The sequence below is a fragment of the Cryptomeria japonica genome, chromosome 3 (assembly GCF_030272615.1).
Source record: "Cryptomeria japonica chromosome 3, Sugi_1.0, whole genome shotgun sequence".
NCBI classification, from domain to species: Eukaryota; Viridiplantae; Streptophyta; class Pinopsida; order Cupressales; family Cupressaceae; genus Cryptomeria; species Cryptomeria japonica.
In genome coordinates this window covers 397,834,334-397,853,883 of record NC_081407.1, presented here as the reverse complement: position 1 = coordinate 397,853,883, position 19,550 = coordinate 397,834,334, and the positions used below count along the sequence as shown (strand labels likewise).

The 19,550-nt window shown below is 37.6% G+C and overlaps 1 protein-coding gene across 1 annotated transcript; it reads right to left on the bottom strand.

The window, feature by feature from the left end:
* Positions 1–4,285: 4,285 nt before the first annotated feature.
* Positions 4,286–19,044, bottom strand: LOC131047885 (actin-related protein 2/3 complex subunit 5A). Its single transcript, XM_057981693.2, has 4 exons — positions 18,767–19,044; positions 18,611–18,683; positions 17,153–17,253; positions 4,286–4,730 (listed from the first exon to the last, which is right to left on the bottom strand). Exons 1-4 carry the CDS (start codon positions 18,874–18,876, stop codon positions 4,595–4,597), a joined length of 420 nt encoding a protein of 139 aa, XP_057837676.2. The 5' UTR covers positions 18,877–19,044; the 3' UTR covers positions 4,286–4,594.
* Positions 19,045–19,550: the final 506 nt, after the last annotated feature.

Sequence of the window (19,550 nt, the reverse complement as noted above, 5' to 3'; positions counted from 1 at the left end):
ATTATATTTCAAAGAATTTAAAAATAAATGTGTTAAATAATAATTTACATGTATTTAAAAAAAAATATTTTGGTGTTTTAAGTGACTTTTTTAACAATCAATGAAATAAAGTTACTTTCACATAATCAAGAACCTAAATGAACTTATTTTTTCTCCAACAAAACAGAAATATATTCAGATGACCATTACCATTGTTACATGACATTTAAATTGTGCCTATGGTTAATTACACAAGAACTAGTCAAGTCATATTCATTTAGCATTCACTAAAGTTTCACAAATTTTCTAACATTTAAGATGGGCATTCACTCTACAAAGATTGGAGTGCAATTGATAGAGCACAAACTATATGTAAATTGTCCTCTACAATATATTTGAATCCTATCTAGTATTGCTACTTAATTTATTGTTTTTTGGAAAAAGGAATTACACTAAATATACTTACGCACAATTAGTACAACCAAAATATTGTTATCATCACCTCAAATGTAATTACAACTCTCAACTCACCAACATTTAATTATGTCTACAAAAATTGCTTCACTTCTTGAAATAGTGCACTATTATCCAATATCATTGTATTGGATCAGTGCCAAAACTGACTAGCAAGAATAATATCCCAATCAACAGATTATCTAGATTTATTGCAAGATCAAATCTAAAACAACAATATTATTCTCAAAAGGATATGCAAAAATGGATAAGAGTTCCCTTTGTGTGTGAATAAGCAACAAAATAACCACAAATCATCTACTCTATCAATACAATGGCAATTTCAACTTATAAACAATTCAATTTTAACAGATTTGTTAGAATAAGCACATCAATTATTATTATCAAAAGAAATGCCACAAATTGACAACAATAGGCACTTAAGGAGCCATGAAAAGCTTACAAACGCTAAGTAGTAAAGTAGCCAACAACAACGAGAAACAAACATTGTACAAGCTACCAAGCAATTGGTCGTTGAAGCTCAAGCACAATCCCTATGTGGAGTTGCTCAATGTCTAATAGAATACTTCACCCAAAATCTAGTTATGGAAATGAAAAGGTTTCCATCCTCCAATCACCAATAACAAGAGAACATGATGTTTGACTTATTTGAGAGAATAGTTCATAAAACATGGATATTTGACTTAGCTCAAATAAGAACTTGAATGCCCACTTTCCCTCCAAGATACAATTTCAAGCTTTCCTTTTCTCTCCAAAGAACCTAGCTCACAAACCCTTGGCTAATATCACTTAAAGAAATTAACTTGATTACATAACATAGAAGGACCTTGATCAAACACTAATTAAATAGAAACCACATAAATATTATGAATTCATTTCCCTTAGCCCCTTAAGGAACAAAAATAGGCTAAAAGAACATCCCGAACTTTTACATTAAAAAGCGACAAGACATCTATGATTAATTACTCATAATTGCTATAATAGTGCACTATTTATGTAATCCAGTCACCACTAACCTTCACTCTAGATAACTATAATTTCAAGTATCAAAACATTGATATGAACCAACTCAAGCACATTGTGATCCAAAAATCATGTTGTAATGAATTTTAATTTGAGCTATTTAGGTTGACAACTAGATGTATTCTAGCAATCTATTTCACAATCTCTATCTCAATTAAACACAAACTAATCAATGACAAGAATCAAACATAGAGCATCTCTTGTTTATGATGTTTCTTGTTTAACAAAATTTAATTTTCAACTTTTTTTGTTGGATGAATAATTGTCTATCATATTAATTAAAAAAAAGGATATATTTCACTATTAAAAGGTCCAAGGAAGACAAAGCCTTAAACATAAACAAAAAGAAACAATGGCAATCAAATTGATAACCTACAAGAGGTATAGAACCAACAAGAGGTGGCGAATCACCAATCAAAGGGTTTCTCCAAACCATCTCAAAGGTTTGGCATTAGGAATCCGCTCCCACACCATAATGGCACTGCAACATCTTCATTTTCTTTATCAAGCTATGAAATATTTCTCATAGGACAGATCGCCATGGGTCCTTGCCACTATCAAGCCAACTTAAGGCACCCATGCTATGTGGCTAAAAAACAACAGAGGGCACACATGTTTGCAAGGATCATCTACATTCTCGTAAACGAGAGCAAGGCACACCATCAAAATTGTCTTAGGTAGAATTATTGTGGCTACGACATGTCTACATCCTCAAGGAGAACATCCCATGCTAGAGGGGAAGGCAACATACATACAATATTACAAGGTACATCAGCCCAATTCTCAATAAAGTCTACAAATGGGCAACTTTATTAGCTTGCACCTAAATATACGGAAACACTAAACAAATCATTGATTTAGTATGAAGGAGAAATGTGAAAACAAAAGCTTTTGAAAAGAGTTTTCTATCTTTTTAAATACTTAATTGAATCTCTGCTATGAAAGGATGCCAAATTTGCGTGAACTTAAATATTTGTGGCCAAAAACCCAAAAGAGTCACATGCTAAGAATAAAACTTAGGTATAAAAGACTTGAAGAAAACAAGTATCTAAGTCCAAGCAACATGACCTTGTGGGGAGAACCAAAAGAGATGCTTGCATGTTTCTAGATACATGGATCAATTTAGACCCAATGAGTAGACCCTTGCAAATAATAAACCAAGAAAAATAATTTGGCTTCGGTTCCAAATCATTGACCCCAAACTATGAAATCTTTGTTTACACAAAGTGGTCATGGATTACAAACCTCATATATTATTAAGCTTTTAAATGATAGGCGGATGTATAGAAAGCCATAAATAGTCTTTACAAGGCTTGCAATTTTGAAAAGGAGCATCTAGATATCATTTCCAATTTTTCCACCAAGGACAAAAGCATCCAACCCAAATCTTGTGAATTTTCTTTTATGGAGAAAACAAATCAACAGTAGTTTTAAAGAATTTAGAAACCCTAAATTTGACCTTATTTATAAACCAAGATAACCAATTTCTAGAGCTTTTAAGCAAAGAGGTCTAAACTGAATCGATTCTCTCCATGGACAATTTGGAGAGCATGAATCCATGGGACTTTGGCTAGAGGTTGATCTTGACAAGTGATCATAAAAGACCACAAAGAGAGTGTTGGTTAATAGAAATCCTTGTTTTTAAGCCATTCTTGTTCCAAAATAACCAAAGGTTTGATAGCATCCCAAGCTTTCCATATGCTTTTGGCAACAAAAATGCCCTAGACTTGCATAGGCATCTTCAAATAAGAATGGAAAGCAAGGCTAGCCCTTTCCAAGTTTATATGTCATGAGGAACCTAGAAGAGATACAATGCTGTAACAAGATTCATGTACTTCGATAGCCCATAAAAGCACACAAGGCCAACCCCTAGTTACAAGTTTTAATGAGACCAAATCCTCCAAAGTCAAGGAGAAGAGAACAAAATTATTAGGCAACTTTGTGAAAGTCTCTTCCTTGCTCAAAAGATGTCCACAAGAAATCACGTAATAATTTTTCAGGTTTTTTATTGGAAGCCCTTAAAGGAGCCCAACAAGAAGAGTAATAAACATGAGTGGTGACAACCACCTTAGAAGAAATCTGAAATTTCCAACAAGAAAATGGAGTTTGGCTATCCAATTATGTACTTTCTTCTCAACATGAGCAATGAATAGATTGCTAGAGAGAAAAAGAATAAAAACCAAAATGGCCAAGAACCTTGAAAGTTTCATTGTGATCAATCATTCCAACCGAAGTCATTGCTATAGAATAGTATTTATTATTTATGCAATGATATATATAAGGTAAAAAGAGCATTGATGAGATGTGAAATTTCTGGAAAAACCTAAATAAGACCCATTTCTTATGCACAACCTGATAATATCTTGTTTCTCGCCATGTGAACATTTTCTCCATGTTTTCCATTTCTTAACTTTGTTAACTATGATTAAGGAGTGGCTCAAAATACTGCAAAGATATCAATATCTTTGGAAAAATGTTCTGCAATAATAAGTCGATCTTGATCTTCAACACCAGCTTTAAATCCAATACTTGCTTTTGTCTTGTTTTTAGTGACATAAATCTGTTTGTCCCTGTAATTTATTGGTTCATAGCTCTTATAAAAACAGGACTATTTGACCTAGGTGTTGAAAATAAAGAATCGCTTTTGTATAAACATATCTGCGTATAGTTTGTGTGAGTAATGAGTTATTAAGCATACAAACGATTTGCCCTGCTGTTATAAAGGCAATGCTACAAGTGTTTCTTCAAGAAGGTGGGCATGGAAAAATCAAAATCAAAACCAGGAAAAAAAAGAAAATTAACACCTGTATGAATTTAAAATTCCTGGCTATCTCAAAACAAGAACAAGAACCGGGGTTTCTATTATCGAGGACAACTTGACGTAATCTTACTCCTGCCTCTGACATCCCTCCAATTAACGATATGGATATCTACAAATTCTGTCTTCTAGAATAAGACAGTTCAATTTTGGTAAAAGCAAAGTATGTTATGGAACATAAAAGATAACTGCAAAACCTAAAAAGTATAATATATCAACAAGGACATCTAAGCCAAGATAAGAACTAATTCAGTTGTTTTTTTATCATTGATCCTTCTTTGGATACAAAAAGAAAGTAGATTAAACAGTATTCGTTGTATCTGCAAGAGCCCGTACAATGCAGCCCAAACCTGCTTTCTCTGTGAGCTTTTCATGAAGACGAAGACATTGATCACAAGTCGGTCTATCTCCAGTGGCCAAGCCTCTATATAGGTATCTGAGCCACAAAGATGCATGTATTTTAGAGAGTGAATATCAAGTTATCAGCAATGGTTTAAATGAAGGGCAGCATATATGACAGAAAAAGTTAATCCACATCAAAGCTAGTGAAGTAGCTTAGAATCACAAATATGGTAGAACTATAATTATCAACTACTCTTTGTTGGCACTGTAATCTATTTCTAGGTATATTATTCTTAGATGATAAAAATAGATTTTGTGGCATTTCTATGAATTGATCATGCCACATGAATTTGCTATGACACAAAATCTGACAAAAATTGCCCAGATCATCATTTACAGGTTAATGGGCCAACTATGTTTCCATCAACTATATATGAAGTGTAACACCAAATCATAAACTATAAACAAAAGAATCAAAACATGCACCAAAAAAAATAGTGGAACTTTTCCACGCAAACAGCGTAACAATCAAAGAAAACATTGTATGCAATGAGTTAATTCCATAGACAATCCACTTAAATAGATATAAATGCCATGTACAATTCTAATGCATAAGAAGGTGGACAAAGGAATCATAGGATTTATGCATTGAAATCAGCAAGTGTGTCAAGAGCTTAGGGTCAAAGCCAAAACATCAGATAAAATGTAGTCACATTCTCTCTTAGAAAAACATTTCTCACTGAAGCCAACCTGTAAAAATGTTTCATAGCAATAAATATGCACTGTTGTAGATGTTTATAATAATTTCAATCGTTTTGAATGTTGAGACATGGACCAGCTAGGACTTGAACCTAGGACCTTCCATACGCTGCTAGAGTGCTCTACCACTGAGCTACTGGCCCCTCTTGAACCAGTCCATCGTCGGTCCGGGTGTGGCTTATTTCCAACACCAACAACCCCCCTTAAGCCACACCTCTCGTGTGCTTGGGGCTCCTAGCCTGGACCTGGCTCTGATACCATGTTGAGACATGGACCAGCTAGGACTCGAACCTAGGACCTTCCATACACTGCTGGAGTGCTCTACCACTGAGCTACTGGCCCCTCTTGAACCAGTCCATCGTCGGTCCAGGTGTGGCTTATTTCCAACACCAACATTGAACAGTAAGATATATGTACTCTTCTTTCATCTGAAAAAATAATATATTTACATGAAATCATAAGTCCATTTCAAGGTCATGATGAGTTTTCATATATTACATGAAGGTTTTGGTTTGGTATTTATTTTCTAGCATCAAATCACACCTAGAAGATAGCACCCAACTTTGGGTATTGAAAAGTGGAAATTGCACGGTATTTTCTATGTGTTGAAGCCTGCAAATCATCATATTTGAGGCATCTAAGGGCTCCTATCAGATCTGGTCCAGTTTTAAAGGTAAAAGAAGTGATGGTAATTTATTTATGAATCGCCCTTAGTCATATAGTGGGCCTAGATTGCTGAAGCAGGGGCTTTGAGGTTGTTTCAGATGCGAGGAGGCATTCAAAGTCATTAAAATCTGCTCTTACAAGTCTGCAAGTGAATAGTGTTGATATGTTGCTGAGGCTCTAAGTACACTCCATAGATCCTTGTTTGCAGCATGAAATCAGTCCTCAATCCTCCAAGGGTGTTGCTGTTGCACATCACATTCAAATCTGCATTCTACAGGTCTGCAATATTTGTAATCAATCTACCTTTGATGTTATGTAATTTGATTTGATGAGTTAATACTTAATAGACATCTTGGTGATTCTATGCACTTGTTCTTTCAATATGCTATAAGTTGAGCGTTTCCAAAAATCATTGCAATGGGAACATGAATGGAATCTGAAAACAAGAAAGACAATCAGCAAACAGTGCATTATCCTTTCCTTACAATCATTCAAATTAGCAAACACTTCCTCAAAAATACCATCACGGGTATACATTACAGATATATGTACTCTTTATTTATCTGAAAAAATTGAGGCTATAGTACTTGGTCAATTGCAATCACAACAAAACAGACAAAAATGAATACTCCTAGAACAAAGAAGTATCCTTGGAAAATGTAGGTTGGAAGTTAGGAATTATATGATGGTATCTTGTGGGCATACCAGCCAGGCATGCAGTTTAATCTTTGTCAAAATAAACTATATCATGAATGCCAATGCAAGCCAAAAAGTCAAAGTAGTTTGTCAATGGGCCGTTGGTTTACTGGTGAAGTTGAATGGCTCCAAATGAACCCACCAGGGATCAAGTCTCGCTGAGTGCAAAGGCTCCAACAACATAAGGGATGAGGCCGGGATTGTGCCCCGGGCGAATTTGGCGGAATGGATACCCCTCAGTCCTTGGCTCTTAGCTGAAGAGGTTTCAGCCTATAGGCTCATGCCCCTGTATCGGGTGGCAAAAATTACTCTGTGAGGGCCCTTCCTGGGCTGGTGGCTCGTGGGATTCATGCCCTTCCTGGGCTGCCATGCTCGCAGGTCTGGACCTCCATCCAAAAAAAAAAAAAAAAGTCAAAGTAGAAGATGCTTAATTTGAAGGCCTGCAAAGGAAGCTTTGTGCTGGTGATGCTGTTGATTTTGGAATTTATGATCTATAGCAGCCAAAAACTGTTTCTAACCTGAAAATGGTGTTCAACTTGGATTTGTTAGTTTTAGATAATTACATTTGGCCTGGACGTTGAGAATTATACATTTCGCTTTAGCATGCTTCTTTCACCAAATGATCTACAAATCCGATCACTTTTTCATACTTGTGGCATCTGATTGGAAAGAGTAAAACAAGAGGAAGGTTATGTAGGCAATCTCCTTAAACCTTTAACATCACATTCAACATAAACATTTATAAAAAAAACTTGGTAAACTAAAATCTAGGGCAAGATAAGCATTGTGTAGCATTCCTTTACACAGCAGCAGAATACACAGAGAACTCGCAGAAGGAAAAGGTAAAGGTTACTATGAACGAAGCCATCACCAAGTCACATGCAATACTGGGCGTTTCTTTAAGTTCATCACTGTAAAGGCATCAACACCAACCTTCTGTGAAGCTCATCACCATGGAGGCATCACTTATTTGGGACTCCCAATTAGCCATCTATGATCTACCAATAGTGCAAGTTCACAAAACAATTATCATAAACAAGCACTAACTAAACTCGTAGTAATGACTCAATCTATAGTTTGGTTCTAAATAACTAGACAACAAACTAAGAAGCACTGTAGAGCAATGTAAAAGACTCAACACAATCTCACTGTTAACATTGCCCAAAAGGAGCCAGGAGACAGATGGGGATGGGCATGCCATTTTTTTAAGAAACAGGGTGAATGGGTCGGTAAGTACATGAAAATATAAAAGCTTTAATTATATAATAGATATTTGAAAAAAATAAAATTATTGCAAAATTAATAAATGAAAATTTTTAATTTTAAATAATTAATAAAATTTGAACAATGCATATGGATAATGAAGTATACTGCATGATAGTTGTAGTCTCGTGAATGCATTTGCAATTTTTATATTTATCTTTTGGAAAATGGTTTACGAAACATTCTAAACTCGCTGTTCATATGCATGTCTTATTCATCTTTCATTTAGGGGTTCGGCAACACACAGAATGAATGGAGTTAATAATAAATTGTTTCCATAAAAAAAACCTAGCTATTATGATATGTAACACTCTTAAAATAATCAGCATGTATGCATACTAAATTGTCTGTTTTCATGTGCTATAGATTTCAGTTTCAGATGTCAGGAAAGCCTGCAATTGCACAATTGAATATTTCCAGTTATAAACTGACCTTCATGTTTTACCATTCGCATTATTACACAATTTTTTAGCTGTCAGTTCAGTAAATAGCAGCTTTCTTTGGTAGAGGTTCTTTTGTCTGTGATTTTCAGTTTTACTGGATTACTAATCTGCTTTTATCTTCTGTGTAGAATAAGATTTCACCTCTATCATTCTGTATACTTTCACAGTCATTTGCCACCATATATTTCTTTGAACTCAGATATGTATTCACGTATTCAACAAGTCAAAGAAGATTAAATCTGGTTCAACAAAAGGTTTTTCCCACAAATTTGGCTGTTTTTATTGTAACTTCTTAATTGTGATTCACAAAATATTCCATGGCATGCAGGACCTTTCCACCAACTGTGCACCACAGTTACATGTAAAGGAAATTATTCCTCTCATAGTCCTTGAGAAAAACTGTCCTTACTTCCACTGGCCGAATGAATCTCAAAACTGAAGGACAATTCCAAGAAGCACCAGGAACGACAGGTTGCATGTTCCCCAACTACTTGCCCCAATTGACTTAAGAAATTCACAAATCAATGCCTCAAGGAGTTTCAGCAATTTACTACATCAATGTCTTGTGGAATTTGAATATGTTACTGTTTCGATGCCTCGAGATTGACAAGTTCACTGTATGAGCGCACAGTGAAATGAGGATTTCACAATATTAAAAGAATAGCTTAACATTAGGTCAGAGATTGATTTAGGGACTCCACTATTACCAATGTCCCATATACTTCATAAAATCAAAATCAACATATTTAACTCAGAGAAATACAACAGCAATTGATAAACAAAAGCAAAATAGCAACTGAGAAACAAAAGTTCAGCAGCAATATACCACATGCAAGTTGGATTGAAATTTGAGATAAGACAAGATACGTATGCTAGACAGATTGTGCCTGTATCAGTATCAAATAAATTAGCATTTCTCCAAGATCCCTAGACATATGGTTTTAGCTGTAACATACTTGTCAACCATTTTGCTAGAGCTATACGAGGAGGCCAGTTCTAAAAAAAAATTACAACCATAGAATGTCCAGCTCCTTACAAAAACCTGAATTAAAAGCCACTCTGGTAAGTAACAAATAGCTGGCTACAGAGGATAATGTGAGAAAATATATACAAGTGAACAACTAATTTGGGCATGCAAGCCTGATGGATAAACAACAATTTTGGGGAAAAAGTAAAACATATAGAGCTATTATAATAGTTCAGAAATTTATTAGGTTCAATACAACTTGAACTGCCTACCAAATGAGGAAGCGGTCCTCTTGGTGACAGTATTCAGGATTTAAAACAGCCCTGCTACAAGATATCAATCTGTCAGTCAACTTCCTCCAAAGCCTTCATATTTCTTTATGCTAATTCTGCCATTCATCTGCTCAGATTTTGAGCTCCATATAAAATGAGAAGCCTCACAGCCAGGTATTCCATTGGCTGAGAATTAATCAGTTATCTTCAACTCAGCGGGCTCTTAATAACAGTATGTTGGCCTTCCACGGCCAGAACTCTCACAAAATCTTTGCCACTGACCGAACCTTCTTCCAAACATCCTTCTTGGAGTCAACACTAACCTTTAACCTGGCTACATGGCTGAGTTGAAGAAGCACTGCTATCTGCCATCTTGGGTAGACGGCTTCTATATTTGAGAATTAGGCCTTTATGAATAGCAAAGGAAGAGCTAGAGCCTAGAATAATGAGTCTTCTTGGTGTGGCACCTTCTGAGATATCCCCTTTCCAGAAAGGATTCATCCAAGTCGTTCTAAGGACGTTAATGTGAAATTTGGGAGATGGATAATGGTTTTATGTTTCATGCTTCTCCATATTTCAAGTATGTTTTGATGGGTATAACTAATTTTGTAGTTTCAGATGATGAAGCTGATTCAGTCATCGAAAAATTTCTTGGCAATTTAAAATCGGCAGAAAGTGAAGTTGTGCAAGTGGAGGCTGAAATGAAACGCTGAGTACATTGGTGGGATGGCCGGAAAATGATGAGGATTCAGCTGAAGAAGAAAGGTATGAAGAAGCAAAGGATAATCATGAGGACGTTGAGGCGAGTGACAATGAATTGAAGGAAAATGTGAATGAGGCATATGATGTCAAGGACTGGGTCGATGACCAAGACAACTGCGTTGCGAGAATGAAGGAGGAGAATATGTGCCTCTCGGAGCAACTATTTTCTCTGGAATAGGAAATGAAGGATTTGCATTATCGTATGATGAATTTGGAAAATGATAGATGTGATGTCGAACTAGTGGAATGTGATGCGATTGCAGCTGAAGATGATATGTACGGGGAGGGTTATGAGGACCCTATTCTCGTGAATAATGAAGATGCTCTGTTGAGGAAACAAAGTCTGATACAGGAGAGACGCAATGAGAAGGAAGAGGTAGAACAATGGGAGAGAGCGTTTATGCCAGTGAAGAAGAGGAAGAAGAATCCTCTATTTGTTGATTTTATGGTAGGACTCGTTAACCACAAGCAAACATCAGATCTGTTGCCTTCCCAACCATAGACGATAAGCTCTTATCATCACGCCCAAGTGTTAAATTTTAAGCAATCAGAAGTTAATATTAAATAATCAGGTTATAACAGAACAGTAACAGCAATAAAAACACAAACAAGACACACCAATACCCTGGGAAAACCTCCCTCTTGGAGGTGAAAAACCCAGCCACAAAGTACAATGTGTATTATCTCAAATGTAGGCAATTACAAGGCAAGTGTGCTTATCTTAGATTGTTGTTCAACCAGCAAGATAGCAGATCTGAATTCCTCTTTATATGATAATGGAGATTGCAGCCCTTATCATCAACATCAAATTCGCTCAAGGCAAGTCTTCATTAGCTTCGCAAGATCTTGATAGCATCACCTAATAGCCAGCCATCACACAATGGATGAGGAGCAAGTTCGCACAAGAGAGAGAGAGAGAGAGATCGCCAAATGTTGGAGAGCAGATTACATGTGTTGACAACCTTAAGAATGATTCGCCTTGTATATTAATTGATTCATTATGCTGTGCAAATGACTTGCTTATATACTTGACTTGTGGTGTCAAGTCTCAAGTCGGCCTGCCTTGTTAATTTAATAATAATATTATGTATATCGTCCAAATAGGTCTTGACCTATTAAGACGTTATTGCTTGATTGCCTTTACCACACGCTACATGAGTTTGGGCCCAGCCCAATTACATAATCTCTCAAAATACATATTGGGCCTACCCTATCTACAAGTTACATTCACTATAGGACCACAAGTTACATCACCCAATTAGGGTCAGACCAAATTACAAGTTACATTTATAGGACCTGTCCTATCCACAAGTTACATTATATATAGGTCTTGCCCAAGCAAGACATAATTACAAGTTACATTTATTTGGGCCCAGCCCTAAGTTCGATTTACATAATAGATAATACACGTGTATTTTAATTGCCATTGACAACATTAAAATACAATAGATAGATATCCGAGCTAGCTACTATTTCAACACCGAGCAAACTACATTTCCTTCATGTTATCGAATTCATGTCTATTGATGCAATCATGACCTTGAATATATATGAATCAATACCTCCTAATATTCCTCAAGTTGGCCATATACTTTTGGCGCCAAGGATAGGGTTAGAACTATATATTATATGTTACATATGAGTCTCCCTTAGTTGCAAGTTAAATTTAACTTAATCATAAGTTACACACAAGTGGTTCGCCCAAATAGGGCCTGCCCCAAATTAGACTCATACAACTAAGATATCCAAATGCCAAGGCCGACAAGCCACTTGGCATTTTGTGCACTTGGTCGGCCCTACAAGGGATCCGACCTAGCTACACAACAACACTCCCTCTTAGCTAGGGAGGATTCCTCCTGAATAACCAAGTCACATAGTGACTACCACCATGGTTACTCCCATGAATAATACGTTCACCATAGCTACTTTCAGAGGGTGAACAAGCACATCATGGAATTTCTTCCATGATACCCACCATACCTACTCGCAGAGGGTGGAAGAGGGCTTTCACCTCAACCTTCTCCCAGAGAAGGGTGCATTACCACCATGCCTACTCGCAGAGGGTGGAACGAGGGCTCTAACCTCAGACTTCTCCCAGAGAAGAATGCATCTCCACCATGCCTACTCGCAGAGGGTGGAACGAGGGCTTTAACCTCAGACTTCTCCCAGAGAAGAATGCATCACCAAGGGATTGCACCTCGAACTTCTCCCTCACAAAGAAGAACTCATTAAGGGATTGCACCTCCAACTTCTCCCTCACAGAGAAGAACTCATTAACAAGGGCTTTCACCTCAAATTTCTCCATCACAAAGAAAAATGCATTAACCAAATCTTCATGATGACATGGCTCCCTCTGAATCTGGAATTTCAGGCTTCCTCTAAAGCTGAAATGTCATGCTTCCTTTGAAGCTAAAATGTCAAGCTCCCTCTAAAGAAAATATCAACCTTATGATCTCTTCGTCCAAGGTTACTTCTGACGATATGTCAGACTCCCTCTGAATGCTGATTCTTCCTCTGCGAAGAAATGCAAGCAATCTTCCTTCCTTGAATGCAATCTCCGATTCGTCCTGGAAGCATTTCAGAGAGAGATAATGATAGTCAGGGGAAATGTCAATACATGATTCACTATTCAATGATGTAGCATGACTTAATGAAAAATTCATGAACATTATTCAAACATAAAGAGTACTTATCTTTTATAATTTTGCTCAACAATGGAATTTCCATTCACTCGGATTGATCACACCGAAGCACCTAGTGATGATTCGATGGCTGCGTGGCCTTTGGCCCTCGCCATCACTCATCATTTGTCCACAATATCTGCTCCATGCATAGATTAAGCATCATTTGAACAATTGTCTTTAATACCATCCATAGCAAAGTGATGGACCAACCACATAAATGCAACAAAAATCCACCTGTAGCAGGGTGTGCCAGAATGCTAAGCTGCAGTGCCCATCCTAGGACAAACATCAGTTGATCTTCAAGAGCGACATAAGTAAGAACTTGAATAACTGGACCTTCAGTTGCAATATCATCCGATGCCTATGCAAGCTTCAGCAAAACGGATGCTTCATGTGACCCTTGAAGCTTCTAGGATGATGTGAGAGCTGTTGCAAGGCGTTATTGTACGAAGGCCTTCTCCACCATTCTTGATCATTAGGTGCCTCCATTCGCTTTCATCCCCATACACACACATTTCACATTTGTGTACGACTTAATGTGATCATCAAAAAACTCGCCACTATACTGCTGCTCGATCTCAACCTTCCACTACACTGAGTAGTCGATAGCACGCATACCGACTCGCATCGCTTTTTGAATCCTCAGAATGCTTGCTGCCACCTTATCGATGTCTCTAGCCACGAGCGCTATGAAGCGAGTGATCTCCGTCACTTTCATTTGCTAGTAAAATGTTACAATCACCGGAGAGAATCCTCCACAACATGTTCTCCTCCCCGAATGAAGAATTCGAATATAGAATGTTAAAACAGACTAAGATGTCCATAGTGACTCCACTTACCATCAGCATTTCGATACCAGGCTTGGCGACTTTCAAAGCCAAGGCATCAGACTAAATCTGTCATTGAGCACTAACAACAAATCTATGGCGATCATCGGCACATCAACGGTCATTACTCGCCACAGAGCATATGGGATGCTCACGTCTGAGTTAAGAGGCTCGGTAATTGACTTTTGCTTGCACTTAGATTTCTCAGTCTGCAAATTACTTTGATTGAACTCCCTCAAAATCACAAGATCTAAAATTCAAGCAGTTAGGCTCTATAGAAGGAACTTGGCTATGATATCATGTTGATTTTATGGTAGTGCTCGTTAACCACAGGCAAACATCAGATATGTTGCCTTCCCAACCATAGACGATAAGCTCTTATCGTCACCCCCGAGCACACTACATTTCCTTCATGTTATTGAAATCATGTCTATTGATGCAATCATGGCCTTGCATATATATGAATCAATACCTACTAATAGACCTCAAGTCGGCCATATACTTTTGGCACCAAGGATAGGGTCAGAACTATATATTATAAGTTACATGAATCTCCCTTAGTTGCAAGTTAAATTTAACTTAATCATAAGTTACACACAAGTGGTTCGCCCAAATAGGGCCTGCCCCAAATTAGACTCATAAAACTGAGATATCCAAATGCCAAGGCCGACAAGCCACTTGGCATTTTGTGCACTAGGTCGGCCCTAGAAGGGATCCGACCTATCTACACAACAACACTATTGAGGAATTTGATGGCCAAGACATGGTGGTGATGTGTCAAGTGGCTGTGGAAAAGCATATGTGTTTGAGGTATTCAAAGAATTTGAAGAGAAAAGAACGAACGATCCAACTCTAGTTTGCAGGATCAAGAAAACAAGGCATCTCATTGAGGAGCAGAGCTTTGAGGCCGTAGGTTTTGATTTTATGCATAAGAGTGTTGGGAGCAGTTCCTCTGGTGTTGGGCTTGTGAAGGTTCAAAGCTACAAGGGTCGTGGTTTTGAAATTCAAGAGCCAGAGTATGAGGACTTTGTGGTGGTTAAACCTTTGAGCAATGAGAGAAGCCCGTGGCCGGTGATTTGGGTGTGGGTGCTTATGTGGGGCAAACGGCTCAAGGCACTATATCTCCTTGGTGTGGGGAAAATCCCCTGGCATTGCGATAGTGCAGGTTGGAGCTCGTGAAGCAGCAGCATGAAGAAGAGTTTAGAAGAGAGTTTTTGGCTATGGACAAATCTAACGCCATCCATGGCAAGAGGCTTGCTTCCATAGGTCTAGAAAACACAAAGGCCAAGTGCCAAGCCTATCACCAATTGCTGGTTAGCACTCCAGGTCTGGGCCAGTACATTTCAGGAGCTATTCTCTTCGTGTTGACTCAGTTTGAAGAACAAGCTAAAAGTCTAGTTGTTATTATTACAATGCCTGGCCATCCTATGCATCATCTTGCTGAGGTAGAAGAGATGTCTTTGCAAACTATGGAATATTTACTTTTCGATAAGGCAGACCATTTGCTTGAGATGGGTTTTGCAGAGCAGCTATGAAAAATACTTGCTCAGCTGAATGAGACCCGCCAAACTTTGTTTTTTAGTACAACCCTGCCTCGTTTACTTGCTAATTTTGCAAAGGAAGGCCTTCAAGATCCTCAACTTGTACGACTAGATTTGGAGAATAAGATTAGCCCAAATCTCAAATTTACATTCTTACTTTGCGACATGAAGATAAATATGCTGCATTGCTGCATCTGGTAAGAGAGCAGATTGGTTCTTATGTGGATAAAGGAGGAGTTTACTTTGAACCTGCAGAAAGTGGTGGTTTTATGGGTGAGTTTGCACCTGAAAGAGTAGTAGGAGAAGATGTTTTTAACTCCGATTTGATTTGGAGAAGGCGTATCCGCAGTGTTCGTGAACAGAATTTGGCAAAGTTAAAATCTTCGATGGACCTGGTTGAAACGTGAGTTTGGAACTGGAAATGCAGGGAATGTCATTGTGCATGGCTGTACCGGTTGGCCTTTAGGGGAGAGATTATTGGGAATGTGAAATCCAATGGTCACGTGACCTTTCGCATTCTCCCAACTCTTGGTTTCATAACTGAATATGATTGTATAAATGACTGTGTGCAGTCCATGTATGATGTAGTATTGGCACCATGATTAATACAAGTTATTCCTTGCTTTCCCATGGACATAGCCAGTTATGGTGAACCACGTAATTCGCTGTGTAGTGTGTTATGTGTTTATTTTCTATTTTTCGTTTAGTTTAATTGCTGATAATATGTTTTTCTCTGCTCATTTAAAGTAACACATATAAGGTGGATTGGAATGTGCTATCCACCACTTATTAGTGATAGAATTAAAGAAAAGTTCAATGAGCCCCCTCTGGGATAAAGCAATTGCAGGGAATTCTCTCACTGCATCTGGTGGCATCTTTGAGGCTTGTCCTGAAACACATTCTTAGCAAGCTGTCCGACCACACTGACTGCTAATATGAGATTCTTTGTGTTAGACTGCAGCCATCTGAAGGAGAACAATTGCCACTTCCACCCAAATTATGTACAATCAATCAATGTTGGCACCCAACAGATCCATGAAAAGCATACCACTGCACAAACATTCAGGTTCCAGCTTTCTAGGATTATACCATATCATGTAACTTTTGTAAGATTTTTCTCCATGGAATGTTACTCCATTTAATCTACACTTTTACTTTACTACAAAATTTATGTTCAATTTGACTTGAATAAAGCGAATATATTAGACTGCAAAAAGTCAACCATGTAGATCACATTGTCAACTTGCATGCTGATTTAATATCAAACTTACATAGGACAGTTCCATCATGGCAAACGAGAATCATACTTACAAATCCATTTACTTTGATCCACTACTCTGTCGATAATGGGATAGTAACTAAATACTTAAAGGGTTAAATATAAAGGTAAAAAATGAATATGTATTTAGGTCCCTGCTAAGAGGGACATCCATTTGGTGTATGTGACTGGGATTGTTATCCATCTGCCTTATAGATTTTTCTAATTTTGTATTCTTGGGTTCGATCTCCAAACTAAATAGTTAACTCAAGCTTGCAAATCTACCTACACCTTTTGCATTGTAACATGTTTGCCTTAAAAAAAATTATATGTAATTAGCATGGTGCCATGACCAATAAGTGAATGCATAAGACTTACTTCATAAGGATGTCATAATACTCTGGATCCAAAGACATGAACACAGCATCTACATCCTTACATGCCATTAAAACACGATGTACCACTATCCAATTTGCTGACTGCAATCAGAACCACCAGATTACAAAAATTGGTGTCAAATTTCCAGATGAAAACAGCATGGATTCAATAACCAAAAGCTAAAAGGTGACAAGATACAGAAAAATGGAAAATAAGCCAAATGATCTCCACAAGACAAAGCAATTAAATAATAGGAGATTATGTAGCAGGAAAGTTCACCAAGGGATAGTGTCTACAAATTTATGTGAAACTGAAGAATGGGCATGCTTCTTGTGCTAATTATGGATCCTCTTGGAACTTACGGTGATTGCTGATGTTAGAAAAGAATCAGGATTTGGCAATTAAATGAGGATACATCCTCAGGAATAGGCACATTTCATTGTTTCCATAAAAGATCGGAAGGAGGTTGCAGTTCAAAACATCCCCAAGGCATACTTTGGGGACGTGTTCTCAAGATAGCGGAGTCTTTCCCCATTGCATTGGTAAATCGGAAGGAGGATACAGTTGAAAGTTGAAACATACCTAAGCTATCCTTTGGTAGTAGTACTTAGGAATGTGTCCTCAGACCTAGGGGTGTATTTCTTATGTTCCATAAGGAATTAAAGAGAGGATACAATTATAACATTTCCAAGTCATCCCCTTCTGTAGAAGACCATACATGTTTCATATCTCTGAATCATCCCCTGGCAAATATGGGACTCATTGTCGTATCTTATGGCCAACAGGGACTCTTCCAATGTTTTTCCTTCAGTCCCACATGAAGGACTAAACTGGTTTACTGGATTCATAATTTCGACCTAATTAGAAAATCGTGAATAGGCTACAAAATGTTTCCATAGCTGATTACAAATCGGACATTGGTGATGTTCCAAAGAAGAAAATTCCGATTGAAAACGAAGACAGTAGAGCTTACGAACAGGAAGGGTAAGGATGAGGGGTCTTATGGAGAATGCACGGGCTCCTATTTTTCATGTGCCTGTGGTTTTATGGATGTCGGAATAACGGGGAAAATTAGAACTTTTACCTGAAAAATTGGAGAGGACATATTTTTACAAGGGAAGTTTGTGCGATCGTCAGACGGGGCTTGCTGGAAGTTTGTTTTGAGATCACATTCATGCAAAATGCTCTTAGAATTTGATAAGAAAGTTTAGATGCCCTCCTTCCAGCGGGCCACTACAAGTACAGGATTTGAAATCATTATGGAAATGTAAATAGCTAAAATTAACGACTTTGGTTGATGCAGTCATCCAAGCTAGCAGAGACTGCAGTAATCTGATATGATTTTTATGGAATTATCTAAGCCCCGACGCATCATATCAATATGTAGAGCTCCTATTGTTCTTCTACCTCAAAAGAAAAACGAATTGCCTATGAACTGGAAAGGGAAGCCATACTAACCTTACACCTTTCATCGGTGATTCGCGTAGGAGAATCCTCCAAAGCTGTTTTCAGAGCCTGTGTATGTCCGGATCTGAAAAGACAAGATACAGAGAACGGGTACATACACAGTCATGTCATGGAAGAATGAGTGAGTGAATTGCAGTGGTTACTTACTGTGTGAGCAAGCGCTCTACTTGGCGAGATTTATGTTCTATCCTGGCAATGATGGCCGCCTCCTCTGCTTCTCTTGTTCTTTCTCTTTCTCTCCACTCTTCACCCGCCATGCCCACAATCGTTACCTGCGTCTATCCACATTTAACAACTGATTCAAAGAGGGGTGGGTTTTCTTGTAGCCTGTGATGCTCATCATGGCCTTCAATTTCTTTGTATTAACATGATGTTCGGGTGTGGTGGATTATTGGTCAGTCACTTATGGGATTCAAGCACTTGTGATTAATGATATTTAGGCTTTTAGTTTAAGATCAACGCTTTCAATTTATATTGTAGACTAAGCAAAATTGAGCATTTTAAATTGAGGGGTGGGTTTTCTTGTAGCTTGTGATGGTCATCATGGCCTTCAATTTCTTTGTATTAACATGATGTTTGGGTGTGGTGGATTATTGGTAGTCACTTATGGGATTCAAGCACTTGAGATCAATGATATTTAGGCTATTAGTTTAAGATCAACGCTTTCATTTTATATTATAAATTAAGCAAAATTGAGCATTTAAAATTGTATTAAATTAAATCATAGAAAGAAAGAAAGAAATTATTTTAATGTTTACAAGTTAAATATAGTCGATGGGATAGACACCTTCACAAACCGACTTCTACATGTCTATGGGACGGACCCTTTCATAAATCGACTTCTGCATTTCAACTTTTTCCTAGTGTAATGTGATGATGAGTGCCTCTAACTTCACAAACTGACTTTGCATTTCAACTCTTTTCTTGTGGA